Here is a 24,468-nt window from a genome sequence, read left to right on the forward strand (position 1 = left end):
TACCTGCCGTAGAATGGTGTTAATTGTATAAAATTGTATTCTATAAGGAAAGCCTGTTACAGTAAGAGTTACAGTACCTTTTTCATGATCCAATTTTAATCTAAAACAGTGCTTCTCAAAGTGGGCGATATCGCCCCCTGGGGAGTGTTTGAATTATCCATGGGGCGTTAGGCATGAAAGGGGGCGATAGTAATCTGTAAGGCTATTTCAGCCTTCCAGATTACTGGAGCACTTAAATAAGGTGCATTCAGATAAGGCAAATAACGACTTGTCTTACTTTCAAAAGCTACGTGACAAATTTGAAAAGCACCCAACATTATCGAGCATGTTTTCATGTGCGTCGCAACAAAACAACGATGGCTTTCGGGCCTCGTACAATATTTCACTGTTGATTGCAAAAGCTGGTAAGCCTCATAACAATTGGTGAAGAATTAATTTTGCCTGCAATTTCTGAAGTTATCAGTACTGTTTTACATACCCCATGCAACATTTTACGAACAGAATTTGCCTTACAAATAAACGAATCAACTCTGCCAGGTAACGAATCTTTATTACTAGCATACGTACGTTTTATAAAAGATGAAAAGTTTAACGAAGAATTATTATTTGCAAGATAATCTAGAATCGAGAGTATCCTGTGCTGACGTACATTTTTGCCGTTCCTGGAACAGAGAAGTTTTTTCTGATTTATTTTCTGTTTTATTAGCTTAAATTGGCATATTAACTTATTTTCTAGAGTAGTTTTATATTCTTATTTACGATACTTAGATTAAAGTAACTTAGATAGAGATTTTGTAGGTATTACGTAGTATCGGAAAGGGTATCAAATACACGTGTTTACCGTTCGTAATTGCCGCCATTGTAACGCGATACAAAATAACTCGAAATAGATAGCATAAGCTTAATATAGTATAATATAGTACATAATATTGTCAATTAATCAGATAATTAATCTTGTTGAACTTCATTGTCAATTAAATTGTACTTTTAACTATGTACGTATAACGACTTGGGTTACGTAACATAAATAATTAATACTTAACTTGATACGGAAGTTATATAAAGGGATTTCGTAGATAACACTCGATAATGAAACATAAATATAGCGTTATAACTGTGTTGAGATATAAGTTTAGGGTTATAATTTTGTACTGAAATTAAAGTTTTATTGAAATTAAATCGAAATCATGACTCAGACCAGAGCAGCAAAGCAAACGGCTCAAGCTAATGGGAGTGCTGTGGCTCAGGGGAGAACTGAGGGGGGCAGTTGTCCTCTGAATTACAGCCTATTAAAATGCACTAATTGCTTAATGTTTGTGGATCAGTCAGGTACGGGACATGATACTGCCATGGGGGATGTCTTTGTGTGTGCGCGATGCAAGGAGTGTAAGGAAATCAGGTGACAACTCAGCATTGTTATGGGCCTATATGAGAGCATGAAGGACAGGGTGGATGCCCTCAAGGATTAAAAGTGAGGGGATCCATCAAGCTCTCAGCTGCCCACACCAATGCCGGAGCTTGCACTTGGTCATCGCGCAACACAGCGGCAGCCCCCAAGGCAGAATGCGCTGGTCCCAAAGGAACTAGTAGTTGTTGGTGACTCTATTGTCAGGGAAACGGGAAACTTGCTTTGTAAAAAGGATAGGTGGAACAGGATCAGGGTATGTCTGCCAGGGGCAAAGGTTGATGACGTTGTAGAGCGGATATCATCTTTTAAGGGCACAAAAGGTGATATAGTTGTACATGTTGGCACTAATGATATTAAGAGTAGGAGACCGGCGGAATTACTTAACAAGTACAAGTCACTGATGAAAAAAACCCTTGAATTAGGGTTGAATTTTAAAGTGTCTGCAATTCTGCCCAGACACGATAGGAGGGAGTATATGATGAGCCCTGTCGATCAATTCGGCCCTGGAAGGATTGTGCAAGGCTCAAGGGGTAGAATTTTTTTCAGCCTGGTCTGTACTTGTTAACAGGAGAGACTGCTTCTACAGGGATGGGATACACTTAAATAGAAAGGGTGCAAGAATGTTTGCTGATGCTATCGAGGCACTGTTAGGTGGGTCGGAAAAGCTAGATTGGGGGGATACAAGGACTAATAGATTAACAGTAGCCACTGGCAGAGGTGAAAGTGATTCTTGCATTGCTTCTAGTGGAATGAGCCGCAGCCTGGAAAATAAGATGCAGGATATTTCAGAGACTGCTGGAAATCATTGGGGTACAAATAAACACATAGGTTGTGTTAGGGAAGCTAAGAAAAAGAACAGGTGCATGTATACTTGCATGTACACCAATGCTAGGAGTTTAGTAAATAAATTTGATGAATTTGAGGTATTGCTCAAAACATCAAAGGCAGATATTGTGGGGATTTCAGAGACGTGGTGTCACACAGAAATAAGGAATGCAGAACTGGAATTTGGGGAGTACAATGTGTACAGAAAGGATAGACAGGATAGGAAGGGAGGAGGGGTTATGCTATTAGTTAAGAAATACATAAAATCCAAGGAAGTGAAGCCAGTCGACATTGCTGGACAGTGCAGTGTCGAGTCAGTTTGGTGTGACATAAGCATTGGGAGATCAAAATTGAGAGTAGGAATGTGCTATAGGCCTAATGACTCTGATGAGTATAATAAGAAACTGTACAGGGGAAATAGAGTGGGCCAGTAAATCAGAGAGTCTTATAATGGGGGATTTTAATTTCCCAGATATTGACTGGAATTTGGGGGTTGGTCACTCACACACTAGCAAGGCTTTTGTGGATTTATTGGATGATTGTTTTCTACATCAGCATGTTCAGGAGGCAACTAGAGGGAGTAATACTCTTGATTTGATTATCAGCAGTGATTCTTCATGCATTAAGAATCTGCAGGTAAATGAACCACTAGGTGGCAGTGATCACAGTGTGCTGAAGTGAGATTTACTCAAAGAGGTAACTACCATTAGGGGTAAAGGGAAGGGTTATTGCTTTCGTAAAGGCGACTACGATGGACTGAGACAGTATTTAAATTCTATACAACTGATGATGTTACCAACAGCAAATTCAAAATGGTAAGCATTCAAAGAACTTATCTTGGAAGCTACTAGGCTTTACATACCAACTAAGAAATATTGTTCAAGGTTTAGGCCTAAGTGGATGTCAGATGAACTAATGAGACATATGGCAGAGAAGAAAAATGAATGGGATACATACAAATTAAAACGTGACACAGAAGCCTATGATAGATACAAGTTGATCTGTAACCAAGTTACAAAGGAGGTTAGGCGGGCGAAGGCAGATTACGAGAAATCTTTGGCAAGGGATGCAAAGAAAAACAGCAAAGAGTTCTTTACTTAAGTAAACTCTAGAAGGAAGGGGATGAATCAGATTGGTCCACTTAATATCGATGGGTCAACTGTTGATGATCCTGCTCAGGTAGCTAACAAACTAAATGAATATTTTGCATTGACATTCACACATGAGGAGTTATTCAGCAAAGGGAATGCCAGAGGTGTATTCAACTCTGGCAGTAAGCTAGAGAATCTTGTAATAACAGAGTAAAATGGAGGAGAAATTGTTGAAGATAAATACAAGAAAGGCACCTGGGGTGGATGGGATCTATCCAGTTATATTAAAGGAAGCAGCAAAGGAAGTAAGCAAACTCTTAACCATAATTATGAGAGCTTCCTTGGACTCAGGGGAAGTACCCATGGACTGGAGACGTGCAAATGTGACCCCAATTCACAAAGGAGGATCAAAGGGCGACACAAGTAATTATAGACCTGTTAGTTTAACTTCTGTTCCTGGAAAATTAATGGAGGTACTGGTTAAAGAAGCACTGCAGGATCATCTAGACAAGACTTCAGTTATAGCTCAGACACTGCATGGTTTTGTTAAGGGGAAGTCTTGCCTGACCAATTTGATTGGATACTATGATGCAGTCACAAAAGAACTGGATGCAGGTAATAACTTTGATATTATATACTTGGATCTTAGAAAGGCTTTTGATACTGTTGCACATGGAAGACTGCTGCACAAATTGGAGCAGTGTGGCATTGGAGGCAAATTGCTGCTATGGATAAAGGGGTGGTTGAGGGGGAGAAGACAGAGAGTGGTAATCAATGGACACTGCTCATCGTGGACTAATGTTATTAGTGGAGTCCCTCAGGGCTCAGTATTGGGTCCATTATTGTTTTTTTCTGTATTTATAAATGATATTGATGATGGTATATCAAGCTTAATATCCAAGTTTGCAGACGATACGAAGGTTGGCAGGGTTGTCAAGGACACTACTGACACTATGCTACTGCAACAGGATCTGGAAAGGTTGAGCAGATGGGCTGAGAGGTGGAAAATGAAGTTTAACATTGACAAATGTAAAGTACTACATATGGGAAACAGCAACCCCAGAGCAACGTATCAACTCTGTGGTACTACACTGATAGTGGTAGAGAATGAAAGGGATCTGGGCGTGGTTGTGCAGGCAGATATGAAGTTTTCTGAGCAGTGCAAACGGGCGGCAAGAGTAGCTCATGGTGTATTGTCGATGATACATAGGAATTTTTCTAGCAGGGATAAGGAGGTGATTATTCCCTTGTATAAGGCAATGGTCAGACCGCACCTAGAGTAATGTATACAGGTCTGGAGGCCTCATTTCAAGAAGGATGTAGAGGTGCTGGAACGAGTACAGATTAGGGCAACAAGATTAGAGAATGGAACAAAGGGGTGCTCTTACGAAGAAAGGCTTACGTTTTGCAAATTACAGAGTCTGGAGACTAGGCACCGGCGAGGTGATCTGATAGAGGTGTATAAAGCCTTGAATGGTTTGAGCATGCTCAATGCTGATGGGATTCTTCCTCTTGCTCAGAATAATCACCTGAGAGGGCATAAATTCAAATTGAGGAAAGACAGATGTAGGATAGACGTGAGGAAATTTGCCTTTAGCCAGCGGGTGGTTGGTTGCTGGAATAGACTTCCATCCCTTGTCGTGGAAGTTGATAGCCTAAAGAAGTTTAAGGCTCAACTGGACAGGTATTTCGAACGAACAGAGTGGTGAAGTGGAAGTGGTTATTTATTTATTTTATTTTATTTTTTAGGCTGATGCTGCATAAGCTTGCTTTCTTGCATCAAATGCCTCTGCTAATGCTAATGTATACCAAAGGCGAGTCTATATTTCAGGTTACTGAAAAGTTTTTTAAAGACAGGGAAAAAACCACTTACAAATGTACTTGCTTGTGCAACGGATGGAGCACCATCAATGATTGGCCGTTACAAGGGTTTTATGGCTTATTTAAAAAATGCTGTGCCAAATATTATTATTGTTCATTATGTCATTCACTGTCAGCAGCATTTAGTTGCGAAAAAAACTTGGTGATCAACTGCACAATTCTCTACAAACTGTTATTACTGCTATAAACAAAATTTAAGCACATTCTTTGAATGATCGTATATTTCGAAAGCTTTGTGATCAAAACAGTGAAGATTTTGAACGATTGCTAATTGTTATTTATTTGTTATTTTTTTTTTTATTTTTATTATAATTTTTTTTAGGAGTATTAGCAACTAAGGCCATATGCTCCGGGAATGCCGCCGTAGCCTAGTGGTCAGGCGCCCGGGTGCAAAAGTACACGTGCCTTGAGTGACCGGGGTTCAAGCCCGTGACTACTGAATACGGTGCTGTTTCTTGTAATCTGTCTATCTTGTGAACTCCTCTGACCGTTTGGTCGTCTCGGAGTATAAACAGAAAATTTATTTATTTATATGCGGTGGCCATTCCCTGACCTTTCCGCATCCTCCGTATTTGGTGGTCACGGGCTCGAACCCCGGTCTGATCAGGAAGCGTGTGCTACGCACTGCTGCTCCTGCCCACCTGGCTACGGAGGCGCCGATTGCTGATTCACTCCGAGGTTCGGTGGCTGTCAAAAGGCAACTATCTCAACAGATTTTATGAATTCTTTGATACTGTTGTCGAGTTTTTTGAAGATAGGAACAACGACCTTAGTAATGACCTCAAGAAAATGAACTGATGTTGCTTATCTTGCAGATTTATTTACTAGATTCAACTCAATGAACTTACATTTACAGGGACAAGATGTAACTCTTAAGACGAAAACTCAAATTTCAGCATTTATTTCAAAATTAAAGCTTTTTATGCGCAACGTAGGATGACGTGAATTGTATCAATTTCCAAATCTGTTGGAAATAAAGAAAAAAATAGCTGATGAAACTAACTTTTTGTAATCATCTAGAAAAGTTGCAGAGATATGCAGGAAAGGTTCGAAGATCTCCTTAATTTGAAAATTCCAGATTGAGTTATAAATTGTTTTTTAAATAATGACGATGGTGAACGTTTTGTAGCAAAATTGATTGAGTTACAAAATGAAGTTGAATTGAAGCCAAAATTTCAAAATTCATATCAGGAATTTTGGTTACAAAAGAAAATCCCTGACCTTTATTCTGCATTGTGAGGAATTGTAAAAAAAATACTTATTTCTTTTTACAACATCATTTCTAGTCGAAACCGATTTCAGTGCTGTATCTCAATTGCGGACAAAACAAAGAAATTGTCTGGACGTTGTTAAACGTGTCGATTTACGACTTCTACTTACAAATATTAAATCTAATATTAATAAGCTAATAAATCTCCACCAAGCTCATCCATCGCATTAAATATTAAAATATAATTAACTATTTCCATTAATATCATAACTTATTTATGTAATTAACTTTAATTTTTGTGACTTACGGTAATTTAAGTGACTATAACTGACTTTATTTATGTAGTTGTCATTTTTTACGAAGAAGGAATAAAGTGCAGTAAATAGTTTTCTTTATAATTCATACACATACATGCAGGGCTATATTTACGTTTTCGGAGGCAAACAGACAAATAATCATTTCAGTTATTTAGCTTCACTTTATATTGGTGGGCTAAAAAAAGCCCTGGCGAGAGCTTTTTTTTAAGGGGGGGGTGATCCAAAAAAAGTTTGAGAAGCACTGATCTAAAACATCAAAATGCATGCGCTGAAATACGCTGTAGTGGCCTTCTATGTATATTTTTAAACACCAGTTGTGGCTGAACGAAAGCCACGTTTATTTTTTTCTAAATTGTTTTTTTTTTTTTTTAATAAAAGATTTTTCCACCCTATTGACGGCGCCTCCGTAGCCAGGTGGGCAGGAGCAGCAGTGCGTAGCACACGCTTCTTGATTAGACCGGGGTTCGAGCCCGTGACCACCAAATACGGAGGATGCGGAAAGGTCAGGTAATGATCCCCGAAGCAATATGGCCTTAGTTGCTAATGCTCCTAAAAACTAAACAACAACCCTATTGACACAATACGGAACTCTAGCTGCTATTTTCCCAGGGATTCCAAGTTCTCGGTTGTGTGTATAAAGAAGCTAGCAAAGCATAAAGACCAACCACACCAATTTTAGATAAATAACAATTTTAATATTTATATGACATATTTAAATAAAATATAAACAGATTATAGACTGAAATTTATACATAAGTACTATGATATATAAATGCATCATATATATTAGTATACATAAATTGGTTCCTTTTCTCACTGAAATGGTTCTCACAAAATTTCCACTAAATTTTTTTTAAAAATAACTAAATTCACAAGGCAAAATAGGTTAACAGTGTATTATGCCTTGTGCATTTAGTTATTTTTAAATATTGTCATACACACCTTTTGGCATCACTCATATTGTGTGATTATCTTCACAACTGGGTCGTCATGTCTGCAATACCAGGGTACCTACCCACCCACTGATGATAGCCCAATAGCCTTGAAACGGTGCCGTCTGGGAGGTGGTACTCACGGAGAATAAGTATTAGTGAAGCGTTACTTATTCGAGGTAGTACAATATCTTGGCAACTCGTCGTGAAGGAAGAGCACACTATGAGAAACAGAGCAAATGATGCCTACTAAAACAACTACTTCGTAGTTTCTTAAGAGTTGTCTATGGTGTATCTACACCACACCGATATTATATAGATAATAAACTAAATTTTTTATACAATAACTGGGAAAAAATAAAATAAAATATATATATTATGCAATATAAGAATAGATGTAAAATATATATGTCAGATCAGATTAATACCATCAATTGTAGATTAAACATTACATCAGTCTGTAATCTAATTACTACTGTATGAGTATAAGAGTATTAGAACATTGGCATAAAAGTACTAAGCGGGCCATAAGGCCAAAAGAACCTATAAAGACTAATATAGCCTGTGTTACATATAATTACTACTAAATATTTTTATTTTTCGCTGCATAAGGACCACCGTTATTCAAATCCTCTGCATTGTCGGTTCGATCGGGGGATCATATGGCGGATTGATCCTTCGATCGGTTCGCCTTTGCGGCGATTTGTCTAAAGATTGAAAAGTAGTGATTCCCTGACCATTATTGGTATTTGTGGTCCTCCGTTGATATGAGGCATAATGGTCAGTCTATTTTTGTTGTTTTGGTTTTATTTTATTGTGGTTAGTTTAGTCTCTATTTGTGATATTTCACGTAATTTTTAACTGGCACCTTACGAGGGGGGGGGACGCCGTTAAATTCTTATGCGCATAATTGCCTCTAAATTTTAAAATTGATTTATTATTTTTAATTTGATTTTCTAAATTATTTGGAGATTTTCTGCTAAAATTTTCAGTCTTGTTACCTATTCTTCTCCCTCCCTCTTGATTAATCGTTCTGTTTAATTTATTATTTTCGCTCAACAGTTTTGTCATGCTACTGGCATTAGTTTTGATTTAATATCAGTTTATATATATATATATATATATATATATATATATATATATATCCAAGTATGAAAAAGCAAATATTAAATGTTATAATAAATATAAATATTATAATAAATATTAAGTAGTCACATAACCAATTAATGCCATCTAGGACGATTAAACATTACATCGGTCTGTATAAATATGTATATGAGTTAAGTTGATAGTGGTAAGAGTTTTTAAAGGTAAAATATGATATACTAGTTTATCAGGTAAACCATAAACCATGGCGGGTACCCAACGTGACCTGGAAAAAAAAAAAAAAAAAAAAAAAAAATCAATCTATGCCATGACATAAGCAATAAATTAGCAATAAACATATACATATATATATATATGGTTGTTAAAATTAAAGTATCCCTATGTAGAGGGCTCTGGCCAACAGATACAAATAAAGAATGCGCTAGTCATTTATTGCAGGAAAAAAATTAGTTACAAAATTCTGTCACTGTATGGTGCGTAACTACGTTAATTACGATTAGTAAAATAATAAGAGGAGTTTACCTCAATATAGTGCGTAGAACACTTCCGTATGATATCCTCCAGAAATTAAAACGAAAAAAAATCGACAACTTACCGGTACATTAGAGTAAAATATAAATAATTACTCTAATGTACCGGTAAGTTGTCGATTTATTCGTTTTTTCCGTTTTAATTTCTGGAGAATATCATACGGAAGTGTTCTACGCACTATATTGAGGTAAACTCCTCTTATTATTTTACTAATATTATTATCAACGTAGAACATATTGAGTAGTACAGCTCTGATTCATACTATCTAGTTAATTACGATTATGCAAATAACTTACGTTATTTGCATAATTTTGAAGTCGCTTCAAAATCAGGCAGTGGATGTTTGCCTGCACTACAGCATTAGTGAAGCTGTACTATCAAAACAAAACAATGCAGCTGCGGCTATCAGACAATTCCGGCATCAGAAGCGCATAAGGCCCACGTGGACCTGTGATTGTCTGTGCTGTCCGCAAAATGATTGCGAAATTTGAAGCGACAGGACATCTTGGTGTTCAATCAGGTAGAGGTCGAAAACAAGTGGACTTCTCTCGTGTTGAAGATGGCTGTCGTGGATTTATCGAGTCAATCTCCATGTGATAGCGCAAGTGTGCCAGCTGTTTCTGGTGAATTCCACTGTAAGGCTAGTAATGCGTCATGTGTTGCGGTACTAACCTTACAAGATGCACATACTACAGCAGCTAAAGCATGGTTTGTTTGTTATTTGGTTTTTAGGAGCATTAGCAACTAAGGCCATATTGCTCTGGGGATATACGGTGGTCATTCCCTGACCTTTCCGCATCCTCCGTATTTGGTGGTCACGGGCTCGAACCCCGGTCTAATCAAGAAGCGTGTGCTACGCACTGCTGCTCCTGCGCACCTGGCTACGGAGGCGCCGCTAAAGCATGGTGATGCAGATATTCGTTTCACATACGCACTTCAGTTTCTGGCGCGAATTGACAGCGGATATCACTTGGCCATGGAACATCCTTTGGAGTGATGAAGCCCACTTCTGCTTTTAAATGGACAAGTAAATACGCACAACTGTCGCATTTGGGCAACAGAAAACCCTCGAGTTATCCAAGAGGTCCCGTTGCATTCTCCAAAAGTGACAGTGTGGTGTAGTTTTATGGCCACATTCATGATTGGGCCATATTTTTTTTGAACAGATAACACCGACTGGATTCAGAACCTGTTCCATCACCGGACAGCGATATTATGAAATGTTGGCAAATTTCGCAATACCAGAGCTGAAAAAACATGGGTGCTTTCAGGATACCATATTCATGTAAGATGGTGTGCCACCCTACATCCACTGTTACGTCCAAAGGTTGCCAAGGCAACACTTCACGAGCGTGTCATCAGCAGTTGTTTCCAGACATCTTGGCCACCCCGATCACCGGACCTCAACCCCATGCGGGTTGAGGTTCGGTGATCGGGGTGGTTCTGGTTGTGGAATTTTTTGAAGAACCAGGTGTATCGGGAAGGATGTCAAACTCTGGACGATCTGAAGGACAGCATTAGACGTCGTGTGCTGGCTATTCCAGTTGACATGTAACGTTCTGCTGTAGAAAATGCTGTTCTTCGAATGGAAACTGTTGTTGACCAAAAGGGAGGCCACGCTGAACAATTGTAGCGTTAAAAAAATCAAAAAAGGAGGGAAAGTTATAGTAGGAGAGGAAGAAATTCCTCGAATAGGCAACGCTTCCCCAGTGGGGAAGACCATTGTTACCTATTCTCGTAAACTCCGTAAATATCAGGTTCCCCAGACGGCACCGTTTCAAGGCTTGTTGGCCTTTCATCGATGGGTGGATGGGCAGGCACCCTGGTATACCAGGCTGCCGTCTGGGGAACCTGATATTTACGGAGTTTACGAGAATAGGTAACAACGGTCTTCCCCACTGGGGAAGCGTTGCCTATTCGAGGAATTTCTTCCTCTCTTACTATAACTTTCCCTCCTTTTTTGCTTAATTGTAGCGTTTTTTTTTTTTTTTTTTTTTTTTTTTTATGAGAACCCCAAACACGAGAGGTATTATAACCTATAGTACTTAGTACCGTGCTTGGGTTGGAGGTTGAGAAGACGAAAGAAGATATTTGTTGATATTGGACTTGAACCTCTGTAGATTGTAATTTTCAGGAAATACGTATGAAGGAAGGTTGTTCCAGAAAACGGCAGTTCAATGAATAAATGAGGAAGATGAAAAGTTGGTTCTGTGGGTTTGAAGTTGGACAGTAAATGGATGTTGGCTAGTGGCGGCACGTGTTCGGACTGTTTTGAAAGAGAGAGCGGGAATTATAGAAGCCAATTCAAAAGAACAGTGCCCATGGAAGTATCTGTAGAAGAGGCATGCAGCAGAAACAGTGCGTCTATGAGAAAGCGAGTGGAGAGACTCTGTTAGAGATGAATCATTAATTAACCTAACTGCCCTCTTCTGAATGGAATCAAGAAGCCTGAGAGAGGTTTTGGGGGCACCACCCCAGATGTGGGAACAATGTTCCATGGCAGGGCGGATTTGCGATTTATACAGAGTGAGCAGCTGTTTGGAAGAAAAGTAACACCGAGAGAGAAAGAGAAAAAGTTTTTTAGATGCAGAGGAAGCAATATTTGTAATGTGCTTGTGCCAAGACAGATTAGAAGTCAGGGTAATCCCCATAAGAGATATATCATTTTGCCTAGAACTCGGAGTGTCACTAAAGATAAGCATAGGAGCAGAAGAATCCTTTTTGCGAGATATAAGACAAGATTGAGTTTTAGAAGGGTTGAAATCAACTAAGTTGTCTTTGCCCCACTGGAGAATTACTTGAAGATCGGCATTTAAGGAATTGGCAGCAGATTTTCGAGAACTTGAAGCTGATTGAGCTGGACAAGGTTTCTCAAAATGGAAAGTTGAATGCAATGTGCTATCATCGGCAAAACTATGGATAGGATTTCCAGTCAATGGGAGAAGGTCATTGATATACAAGAGGAAAAGAGTGGGGGAAAGAACTGAACCTTGGGGGACACCGGCATTAGTGGAGAAGTTAGAAGACAGAGACCCATCAACCATCACCCTCAGTGAGCGATCAGAGAGAAAACTGGATAACCAATTACTAAAAACAATTGGCAAACCATAAGATGGAAGCTTGTTTAGAAGACCTTTATGCCAAACACGATCAAAAGCCTTTGAGATGTCAAGAGCAACTACTTGTGTTTCACCGAACCTTTCCATTGAATTAGTCCATAAATGGGTAACATAAGCCAGAATATCACCAGTGGATCGACACTGACGGAATCCATACTGGCGATCGTCTAGGTAGTTTAAGAGTTGGGGGTTAATTGATTTCTCCATTACTTTAGAAAGAGTAGAAGTAATTGCAATGGGACGATAATTGGATGGGAGGGATTTGTCACCCTTTTTAGGAACTGGCTGGATATGAGCAAATTTCCAAGCAGAAGGAAAAACACCTTTGGAATAAGAAAGTGAAAAAAGGCGGCAAAGAATGGGAGTAAGTTCAGGAGCACAGGTTTTGAGAACAAGTGGAGAAATACCATCAGGACCTGGAGCTTTCTTAGCATCAAGATTCATCAAAATCCTTCTGATATCCTTTTAACGGAAGACCACAGGAGGCATTGAATGGAGCGTGTTAGGAATGGTGGGAGGTGTTTTCCCAAGATCATTAATACATGAGCTCGAAGAAAAATGGGATGCTAGCAGGTCAGCTTTATCCTTGGCTGAAGTGACAACAGAACCATCTGGTTTGGACAGAGGTGGGAGCAGAGATGGGCAAAAGTTGCGGCCAATAGCTTTGGCAAGAGACCAGAATGCTCGGCTACCATTAGGGCAAGAAGCAAGTTTTCTACTCTTAGCCTGTTCAAATTCTAGTTTGGACTGATTAATAACTGCTTTACAATTGTTGCGAGCTTTGGTGTAGGCAGAAAATGAAACTGAAGAATTAGAAACAAGCCAATTACGATATGTAATGTTCTTCTCTTGGACAGCCTTAGCACATTTATTGGAAAACCAAGGTTTAGATAAAGGACGAGATTTTAAACTGGAGTGTGGGATAAAGGATTCCATTCCTGCAAGAATAATTTCACTGACACGATCTGAGCAAACGTTGACATCAGAAGTTTTGAAACAGTAATCAGACCAAGGAAAAGAAGAAAAGAAGAAGTCACGCAGGTCATCCCATTTTGCATTCTTGTAATGCCAAACAATACGAGGTTGGGAATAGACATGAGATAAAGGTTCCATTGGAGAAGAGACAATCACCAAGTTGTGATCTGAAGTGCCTAAAGGACCTCTCACTTCAACCTTGTACTTAGAAGGGTTGTTTGTGAGAAAAAGATCAAGCGTATTGGCTGTATGATTAGGATTGTCCGGTATTCTTGTAGGTAAATGAACAATCTGTGCTAGGTCATTAGTAATTGCAAAAGCCTCAGCATCTCGACCTGCTGGGTCGGTGTGACTAGAAAACGGAAGCCAGCTGGAGTTGTGAACGTTAAAATCACCAAGGAAAATTACCTCACTGTTAGGAAAGTTGGACTGGAGAAAGTCAAGTTGCAAAGAGAGGAAGTCAAAGAGCTCCAAGTGATTAGTGGAGTTGGGAGAACGGTAGAGACAACAGATGAATTTTACACAATGAGGTAGAGAGATTTTAAGCCAGAGAAGATCAGAGGAGATTCCAAATTGCCAAGTCTCTGACAGGGAATATCAGAACGGACATATGCACATGTACCACCTTTGAGGCGAAAGGAATCGAACTGCAAATAATTTGGACATCTGAGATGAGCAGTAGTTGAATCAATTGATAACTGAGATTCAGTCAGAAAAAGTGCATGGGGTTTGGAAGACTGCAAGTGGAAATGGACATCGTTGAGATTAGAATTGAGACCACGTATATTTGTGAAATGAATTAGGAAGTCCTTGGGAGGTTTAGATCCTTTCGCAGATAAGCTTGCTCTATTATTTTGACAATTCATGGTGTATTCAATAGTAAGAAAAAGTGGGTGGGACATGCTGTATGAAGTAATGAAATTTTTTGGATATGGCGTACATGTGGTAAGAATATACCCAGATCCTTGACATACCGTGGCCTCGACAATGTTCCCCGCATACGCACTACTCGGACTCCCTCCAGTCACTATCTGGCAGAGTAGAGGTAGCAAGATTATACACTAGCTGATCCGGAAGCTTCCTAGAGAGTTACCAATAGGTTCAGTCCGGTGTACTAACTAGCGGCCGGCCTGCGAACACCGTTTTAGAGCTGTACCCTCGAAATGTAAGGAATATTGGATCTCGCCACGACATTCATCATAACCTCAAAAATCATCAATCATACTGCATGATGGAAGAGATAGGGAAGGGTTGGCCGGAACTTAGCTCTAGAGACTAAACATGGGTTCCACCACTTCAAGCCTCCAATAAGCAAAGTGGTGGTATTTCACCGGTTGATGAGAGTCATCTACCACCTAGTAAACCACTTGAACACCTAGCGTTGTTCAAGTGAATTGTATTGTCACAGCGCCATATAGTGACAACTTTTGTAACTATTTTTTTTTTTCCAATAAATGGCGAGCGCATTCTTTGTTGTACCTGTTGTCCAAATTTCTCTTCAGTACGAACCTTAGAACTCGTTCCAGAGCCCTGTGCATAGGGATCCTTTAATTTTCACAACCCTCTATATATATATATATATATATATATATATATATATATATATATATTACAGTATTTATTGAACGGAATACTTAGGGAATCATATGACTAATGAAATTTAATAAGAATATAGGTATTCGGAGTAAAAATATACTTATAGAGCCATAAGGCCAAGTATTTAGGTAACACAAATTATGTAAAAAAATACAATAAAATAATATAATAATAAAAATACAATTATGATGAAGCAAATTACTGATAAAAGGATACATTGAATGGAACGTTGACGAGGGCTAGCTCCACTCAATATATCCTATCAATAATTGGCTAAGACTATCTGTTTCTGTTTGCCAGTTTATCTAGGTTCGAAGATTCTAAAATTATATAAATTCCAATACTTCGAGAAAAATTGAGGTCTATTGCTACCCTTATTCTTCTTCTTCGCCTTCGTTTGGCAAAAGCCTTTCCTTTTCACTACAAGGGGGGCTTACATCTGGTGAGTATGGGCTTGGCACACCCAGGGTCCTGAGCTGGATATCATCATTCTTCTCTTTCTTGGTGATTCCCTTCTACTTTTGACACACACACTCTCACTCTCTCTCTCTCTCTCTCTCTCAGGGTAACTTTGGAATTTTTTTTTTTTCCTGGTGCAGAATAAGCCTTAGGCTTCCTTGCACCATATGGCTATTATTAATAATAATAAATAAATTTCACTAATAAAGGCGACTCCGTAGCAAGGGTGGGGAGGAGCAGCAGTGCGTGGCACAAGCTTCTTGATTAGACCGGGTTTCGAGCCCGTTACCACCAAATACGGAAAGGTCGGGAAATGACCACCGCATATCCCCGGAGCAATATGGCCTTAGTTGTAATGCTCCTAAAAAAAAAAAAAAAAAAAAAAACCCAAATAACAATTCAGTAATAAAAATTATTAGTTGCACTCACTTTCATTATTTTTGATTCACTGCTATCTATCAGGCTAGCCGTTATTCTTCAGTTTGCTGCTCAAGTTATAATTTTAGAATGTTTGCACCTAGACAAACAGAAACAGATAGCCTCAGCCAATTATTGATAGGATGTATTGAGTGGAGCTAGCCGTCGTCAACGTTCCATTCAATGTATCCTCTTATCAGTAATTTGCTTCATCATCATTTTATTTTCATTTATGTGTTTAATTATAGGGTATAACAATGAAATCCAACTGTTACTAAATACTTGGCCCTATTGTCTTATGGCTCTTTAGGTATATTTTGTAATCAGAATACTTATATTCCATTAGTCATATGATTCCCTTGGTATTCAGTTAAATAAATACTGTAATATAAGTTTTACAGACTAATGTAATGTTTAATCAATATTTTGATGGTATTAATCTGATGCTCTTTTTCTATTTCGCTAATTCTCTATTTCTATATTTTTATCACTTATTTCACACACACACACACACACACAACCGAGTTCGCTTTCTGCTACGTATATGGATAATAATATATTATTATCATTATTTTTAACCCCTCTCGTATTCCTACATCATTTCACAAATTATTACGTAATCTATTCGTCTGACTTAATTATTCGACCGGTACATTATCGAAATTTCCCTTTTTGTCAGTATATAACAAAACATTTCTCAAAGTGCTCCACGTCTGTCTAATAAAGTTCTGGTTTGAATTATACTGGAACATACATATATTCAGCTCCATTCAGGCCTGGAACCGGAATTTCTCCTCTTTCATCTTTTCGGCTAGAATCCTATAATCAGCTCTGGGCTCCTGTTCCTTGACAGATGGACTTTCTACATTCGCTTCCTATATTTCTAACAGTCTATCCCCTTCTTCTAATGATTCCAAATTGGGTACACTTGCCACATAGGTTTCTTCATTCACATACTTGAATGCCTTGCTCATTCAAAGCAGGACCGGTCCTAGATACGTGTTCAGTTTCATACATGAAATTTTATTCGGAAATGTAACATGCAATTTAATTACTTGATTAATCGGCCGATAGCCGACTCCATCCTAACTTTTAGGCGCACATGCTCCCCTACTCCACCACACTCCCAAAAACAAAACACTTCCTCCTCTCCTCGTATTCTTCTTTCCTCTACATACTGCTTTCCCATCTCAAAGTGCTCCATTCTACATTTTATTTATTTTCTTCCTTTTGCCCCTTTTAACCAGTGTCCAATTCTCCCCTCCTTGACCAAAGGCTACCGGTGAGTTACGAAAGGTCGATCAGGTCATTCATGGTCAACCTATTTGTTCTCACTAAAGGGTCCAGCTTTATTTTGTTTATAACGTTTGCCTATTCCCGAAGCTCATTCTTACAGGTCCTCTTGCATCCGTTCCACTGAATTCCATTCTAACGCTTCTGGTTTTAAATCGCCGATGTGAGGAAAAAAAGATGACATTTTTCTGCTCAGAGATTTTCTTCCGTTCCCAACACGTTCCTCAGTTCACCCTCTTTTTGCTACTTGTGATCTCTATTTCAATTTAACCACATTTATTTCCATATTTATAATTCATTATTATTAAACTTTATTAACAATTCACAAATTTCGCTGCACTTCCTAAATTTATTTCAAATAAAAAAAAAATAAAAAAAAACATTTTATCTGTATTCTACCACACCTTATAACTTGAAGTTTTAACATTATTGTAAAGTCAGTTGTTTAGTTTTACAAAAGAACTAAGTTTGCTAAAAAAAAATGAAAAAAATAAAAATTAACTAAACTGTCAAATTGCGCTGTCCGTGAACTCGCATAGAAAATGTATACCAAATGGTAATCATATCAAACAAACTAGCGCTTGATGGATGTGTACACTTAAGCAAGGTGGTTGCAGGCACTTCAATGTTTTCCTAAGAGGTTGTAGAAGAATCCTCTCAGGAAAGTGCTGAGATATAGCTTCAGGTAAGATTGGTTTGTAAACGCCTCTACATGCCCAACACTAGGCACGTTTACAGGCGGCATAACAACCTTTTTTACTCAATTCAATTTTTGATTTTTAATTAGCGCATGCCCGTTTTTACTAAAAATTGAATATTCAATTTTAAATTTTTGTGGTTGTGGAATGCTCAGAATTGAAAGCATTCTGAAATTAGAGATTGGGCGCATTTTAGAATCACTGGTGGACTAGTGGATAAATTGTTTATTAAAAAAAAAAAAAAAAAAAAAAGCAAAGGAAGCCCACACGAGAAGCGAGGCAAATTTCGAAAAAGTTTACCGGTGAAACTACGTTACGAACATTTCTTACGACGCCAGAACTTCCAATATGACTCTGTTCGTGATTCAATTAGTGTTTCTAAAGAAAAAAGGTCAGGTTACCCCCCTCCACTTCGGGAGGGTTTCAAACTCCCGTGGGATTCAACTTCTACTCCAGACCGTAACCACCCTCTGTTTACCGAGCGAGCAACAATACAAATGCCGTTACGGCAAAGTACTTTTACCGCTAAATTTCATCGAACTTTTGCGTGCTTCTCGTGCAGGCTTTCTTTAACTTACCAAGAGATTGTTGTGTTATATTTCGGGAAAGTTTGATGCAGTTAGGAATAATGTTAAAAATACGAAAATGAATCAATGCTGCAAGTACAATTCAGAAAAATGACCAAGCTATGTCTATCACGTAATTAAGCATGCTAATTTTGAAGTGATGCGATTTTGGGAATTAAAGTTAGAAAAATTACAATATTAAAATTTGAAAGACGTAACACGCCCTATTAAATATAATAATTAAATACTCACCCATTTCGAACTTATCTGGATTGATGTCCACACCAATTATTCTTTTGGCGCCTCTGGCTTTGCATCCCAGTATCACACACATTCCCACTCCACCTAAACCCCATACAGCGCAAGTGGATCCCGGTTCTACTTTGGCGGTGTTAACTGCAGCTCCGTATCCAGTGGGAACACAACATCCGATTAAACCAACTTTGTCAAGTGGAGCCTTTGGGTCAATCTGAAAATGAAACGCAAAACAGCTGGTAATATCAATCTATCAACAACGCAAAATCACATTTATTTATAAATAAAAAAAATGTGATTTTGTGCCGAGGCAACTAAGGCATCGGAGTATTGCGTATATTCTGTAGTCGGCTTTCTGGATCAAAAATATCCAAAAAAAAAAGGGGGGGGGGTCAACATGCAAACCTTGCTCTAGTCCATAAACTCAAATTACTGAATAATGTAATCGTTAGAACACGTTTAACTGAGTGTTTAATTTTTTAATTCATCAATGCCATCTTAACCCTTTATTTTCATCCAAAATTATAGTTAAAACCTGTAATTTAAGATCAAAGTTAACTTGCCATATTTGAATTTGATTTACCCTTGAGCAAAAGTAGTAATTCCAGTGGAATCACTTTGTTTAAAATTCAGGTTTGAAATACACAAAATGATCATAACAAACAACAACAATATATTCTTTTCAATATGGATTTTCTACTACCTTAACACTCAGATTTCTCCAGATAATGGTTATTCAGAGTTGAGGTCTTTATTGTCGTAAATTGATTAAAGAAATAAATAAAATAATTTATGATGTTCCTTTTCAATATAATTAGTACCAAACTGAAATCAGCTGATTTCCTCATTTTGATTCAGAAAAAGTTATAAAAAAAATTTGTCACTATTATTACCAACCTTTGCAAGACTAATTTCTGGAACAACAGTGTACTCGGAGAATGTGCTCGTGGCAGTCATCTGAAAAATCGATTTTCCTTTGCAAGTTATTCGCGTAGTCCCGTCCTCCTGAGTACTACCAAAAAATTTACTGAAATAGAAAATGGTTCTTTATGTTAATAGATAATTATCAACCAAATTAAACCTAATACATAATCAGAAAAGACTGTGTGTGTCGGTCATGAAGGCTTGGGAGATTTTATCCTCAAGTATATTATAACAACATAAACTAGCACAGGTCAGATTTCCCATGGTTTGCTGAGGCCTTTTTAAGGCATTTTCTTTGACGAGCAGCTAGTCTTGACTTCGTGATTGTAATCAACTAGCATTAATCGAATTCTCTTCCCCCCACAAGGGGAGCTTTGATTTTCCTACTATCACTGCAATTCTTTTGGATGCTTCACCCCATATCTGTGGTACTAGACAACTGTTTTCGTGAAGCTTTCATCGACAATTGTTTAGAACAAAAGAAACGTTTTTTCGAGCTCTTTTAACTTTAAAATAATTTAGCAATTATAATAATCTGTGTACATTGCAGAAAATTTTTATAAAGCGATAAGCTTCTGGGCTACCAAGACATATTGATCAAGTTGGCCTAACCTCGCGTACTTCTCGGTAAGATTTAAAGCAAGGGTGGGCAACCTTTTTAAATGATGGATCAAATAAAGTGTCTGAGGCACACGCGGGCCAAATTTTTTTTCAGCTTTTCACAATTTAAGATTATTAAAATGGTGTATGATGAAAAAACTGTCATAAATAGTTTTATGTTATATATTGTAATATTTTTCTTAATAATAAAAAGATAAAAGAAAATTATTATAATTTCAAAGATTAAATAAACCTTAATAATCTTAGATTTTCAATTGTGCATTGCGATAGGTTTTAATAAATACATTCATAAAAATAAAATCGTAAATCGGCACCAAATTATTTACTTTTATCCGTCGATTATTCACTGACATTTGCCGTTGAAACGCACGATACGCTCATTGAAATCGCATTCCGCAGACCCAAGTCGCTACTGCCTGCCTGCTTACCAGAAGCTTGCGTGCTTTTCTCGAGTCGCGATTTTTGGTACAAATTCAAATGAGTCATTAGACCTTGTGCAATCAAAATGTTAAAAACAATTTAATAACAGCAAATATAATAAAAATTCCAATAAACAATTTAATGATATATATGTTAAATGAAATAAAATAAAACATAAGCCAGTAGTATGGCAAAAACTGTAGAGCGAAAATTAACATAAAAATAACCCAAATAAACAATCAAACGAAAAGAAAGAATAGATATAAATAGTAGCCCGTAAACACTTGTATAATTTCGAACTTTTAATCCAATTAAAACTATACAAAATTTAGACTAATGCCAATTATTTATTAATTTAGCGGTACCCCCCAGAGGTACCAGTTCCGAAAGACGTGAAATATCACCAAAAGAGGGTTAAAGGAACTACCAGACGATAACAAAATCAAAATAAATTAAATTAAATTGGAATAAAATAGACTGACCATCATGCCCCATATCGACAGAGGACCACGAGGCCAATAATGGTCATGGAATCGCTGCATTTCAATCGCTATACAAATCGTCGCCATGGTGAAAAGATCGAAGTACCAATTCACCCTCCCTCCTCCGATCGATCCACCAATGCAGAGGATTTGCACGGCGGTGGTCCTTATGCAGCGAAAAATAAAATATAGAACAGAGCGACACCACTGACATACTGTAAGCTGAATCAGCTTATATAGAAGAAAAAAGGAAAAAATGCCGCCATCTATTTTCCTTTTTTCTTCTATATAAGCTGATTCAGCTTACAGTATGTCAGTGGTGTCGCTCTGTTCTATATTTTATTTTTCGCTGCATAAGGACCACCGCCGTGCAAATCCTCTGCATTGGTGGATCGATCGGAGGAGGGAGGGTGAATTGGTACTTCGATCTTTTCACCATGGCGACGATTTGTATAGCGATTGAAATGCAGCGATTCCATGACCATTATTGGCCTCGTGGTCCTCTGTCGATATGGGGCATGATGGTCAGTCTATTTTATTCCAATTTAATTTAATTTATTTTGATTTTGTTATCGTCTGGTAGTTCCTTTAACCCTCTTTTGGTGATATTTCACGTCTTTCGGAACTGGTACCTCTGGGGGGTACCGCTAAATTAATAAATAATTGGCATTAGTCTAAATTTTGTATAGTTTTAATTGGATTAAAAGTTCGAAATTATACAAGGGTTTACGGGCTACTATTTATATCTATTCTTTCTTTTCGTTTGATTGTTTATTTGGGTTATTTTTATGTTAATTTTCGCTCTACAGTTTTTGCCATACTACTGGCTTATGTTTTATTTTATTTAATATATTTGGATGTATTTCAGCTTCATATGGAGGAATTGCATGTCGCTGCCTCTAATGAATGCTTAATTATTTATTTATTTATTTCATTATAATTTAACTTTATTTAATATAATTCAAATGATAGTATATATATATATATATATATCTATATATATATATAAAATAAATAAATAAATAAATTTTCTGTTTATACTCCGGGACGACCAAACGGTCAGAGGAGTTCACAAGATAGACAGAATACAAGAAACAGCACTGTATTCAGTAGTCACGGGCTTGAACCCCGGTCACTCAAGGCACGTGTACTTATGCACCCGCGCGCCTAAATATACAGTATATCATTAAATCGTTTATATAAAGGGACTTAGAGGAGAACAGGTATCCTGTGTGTTAACAGACACTTAGCCTAAAACACTGATGGATCCAATATCTCTCTATTACAGAAGATTTAGGAGAAGTCCGGTTGGCCTGCCTCCCTAAAATTCACTCATGCACACCTTCTCAATGGTAAGCCCTGTTACGTCACTTAGGTGGCAACGAACGTGTAGAGTGGTTCTCCTCAAGACGCCTGGGCAGCGTGAAGAGGAAAAGACCAAACCCTTCAGCATATGACAGTACCACAAAACAAACGACCCTCAATCCCCAGCAGCTTTCACTCTCAATCTTACGGCAGCGAGAGGATCAGGGTGGAAGCAGAGGGTGCTAAGAATCTCTGGGTACGACCAGGCTGCCATGCACGGAAACTGAACTTGGCCTGTTATAACGTAAGATCACTCATCGATGAAGACAGGATATTACAGCTGGAAAAGGAATTGGAAAATGTGAATTGGAATATCATCGGTTTGGCTGAAACAAGAAGAAATGAATCACTTATAAGTTTATCAAGTGGAAACCTGCTCTACACCAATGGAAACAGTGAAAGGAGTGAAGGTGGAGTTGGGTTTCTGGTCTATAAATATTTTAAAAACAACATTTTGGAATTCAAAAGTACATCACCAAGGGTGTCAAGACTAATACTCAAGGTTTCTAAGAGGTACAAGCTAAAGATTATAATGATTTATGCACCAACATCGAGGCATGATGAAGAGGTTGAAGAAGTGTACACCGAAATTGAGTCTTCTAGATGAGCAGAAAACCCATTACACTATTATTATGGGGGACTTCAATGCTAAGGTTGGAAAAAGACAAAACAGCGCAGAAAGGGGAATTATAGGAAATTTTGGAATTGGTGAAAGAAATGAAAGAGGTGAAAGACTTGTGGAATATGCACAATCTAAAGGACTGTCAGTAATGAACACTTTTTTCAAGAAAAGGGTGAACAGAAAGTGGGCATGGAAGAATCCAAATGGATTAACTACTAATGAAATCGACTTCATCCTCACTAACAGAAGATATATTGTGAATGATGTTACCGTCCTGAATAAGGTAAAAGTTGGAGTGATCACAGAATGGTAAGATGTACACTTGATATAAATGTAGAAAAGGAAAGGAAAAAACTGACTCGAGTAAATAATACAAAGGTCTTTGAGATAACAGAAGAGGAGAAAAAGCCGTATGTACTGCAACTTAAGAACAAGTTTGAGCTTCTGCAGACTGCTCAGGGCCAAGATATCAAGGAGGAATATTACAGCTTTCTGAAAGTGATAAAGCCCAAAAAACCTATAGAGACAAAGAAATCCAAAGAAGAAAAAATTAGTCAAGAAACACTTGTCATGATGAACCGAAGACGACAAATGAAAAGCAAGAAAAACACTGACAGGGAGAAAATTGAGTATACTGAGTTATGCAAAGCCATTAGAAAGAGACTCAGAGAGGACAAAAATATTTAACACAAGAAAAGTAGAACAAGCATTAAGGGAAAACAAAACACTTAAATCAGCAGCCATGATCAGTAATACAGAAATACAAATGATACTGAAACTGAAGAATAGCGATGGTGTACTTATAAACAGCAGAGAAGGCATAATTCAAATAGCAGAAGACTACTATAGAGAATTATACAAGGAGCAGGGGGAATGATGCCAGCAGTGGGGAAGATGGATTGCAAAGTAGCAACACATACGACATACCCGATATTCTTCCTGATGAGGTAGAACATGCATTGAAAAAAATGAAGAATCAGTAAGCCCCGGGTGAAGATGAAGTTACTGTAGAGTGTTAAAATTGGGAGGAAGAGACATAACACAAAAACTGGCAAGGCTCTTCACAAAGTGCATTAGAAAAGGTGTGATGCCTAAGCAGTGGAATAATGCAATCATAGTTTTGCTGCATAAGAAAGGAGATAAATCAGAAATTGAAAATTATAGACCAATTAGCTTGTTATCCCACATCTACAAGTTGTTCACAAGGGTCATTACTAACAGATTAGAAAGAATACTTGATGAGAATCAACCGAAAGAGCAAGCTGGCTTTAGGACAGGATTCTCAACTATGGATCACCTTCACGAAAATATCACAGCTAATGGAGAAAGCAAATGAATATAAAACACCATTATG

The 24,468-nt window shown here is 37.8% G+C and overlaps 1 protein-coding gene across 2 annotated transcripts in view; it reads right to left on the reverse strand.

The window, feature by feature from the left end:
* Positions 1-24,468, reverse strand: part of LOC150081765 (alcohol dehydrogenase class-3-like) — a 219,853-nt gene that overhangs the window by 14,612 nt on the left and 180,773 nt on the right. For both annotated transcript variants that reach the window (XM_090378859.1, XM_090378858.1), the window contains 2 exons: positions 19,578-19,707; positions 18,678-18,894 (listed from right to left, as the gene is read on the reverse strand). In XM_090378859.1, the coding sequence (XP_090234985.1) occupies positions 18,678-18,894; positions 19,578-19,707 (347 nt within the window). The remainder of the gene's footprint in view (positions 1-18,677; positions 18,895-19,577; positions 19,708-24,468) is intronic.

Source organism: Mastigoproctus giganteus, chromosome 8, assembly GCF_048544385.1.
Source record: "Mastigoproctus giganteus isolate SK-2022 chromosome 8, ASM4854438v1, whole genome shotgun sequence".
NCBI lineage: Eukaryota > Metazoa > Arthropoda > Arachnida > Uropygi > Thelyphonidae > Mastigoproctus > Mastigoproctus giganteus.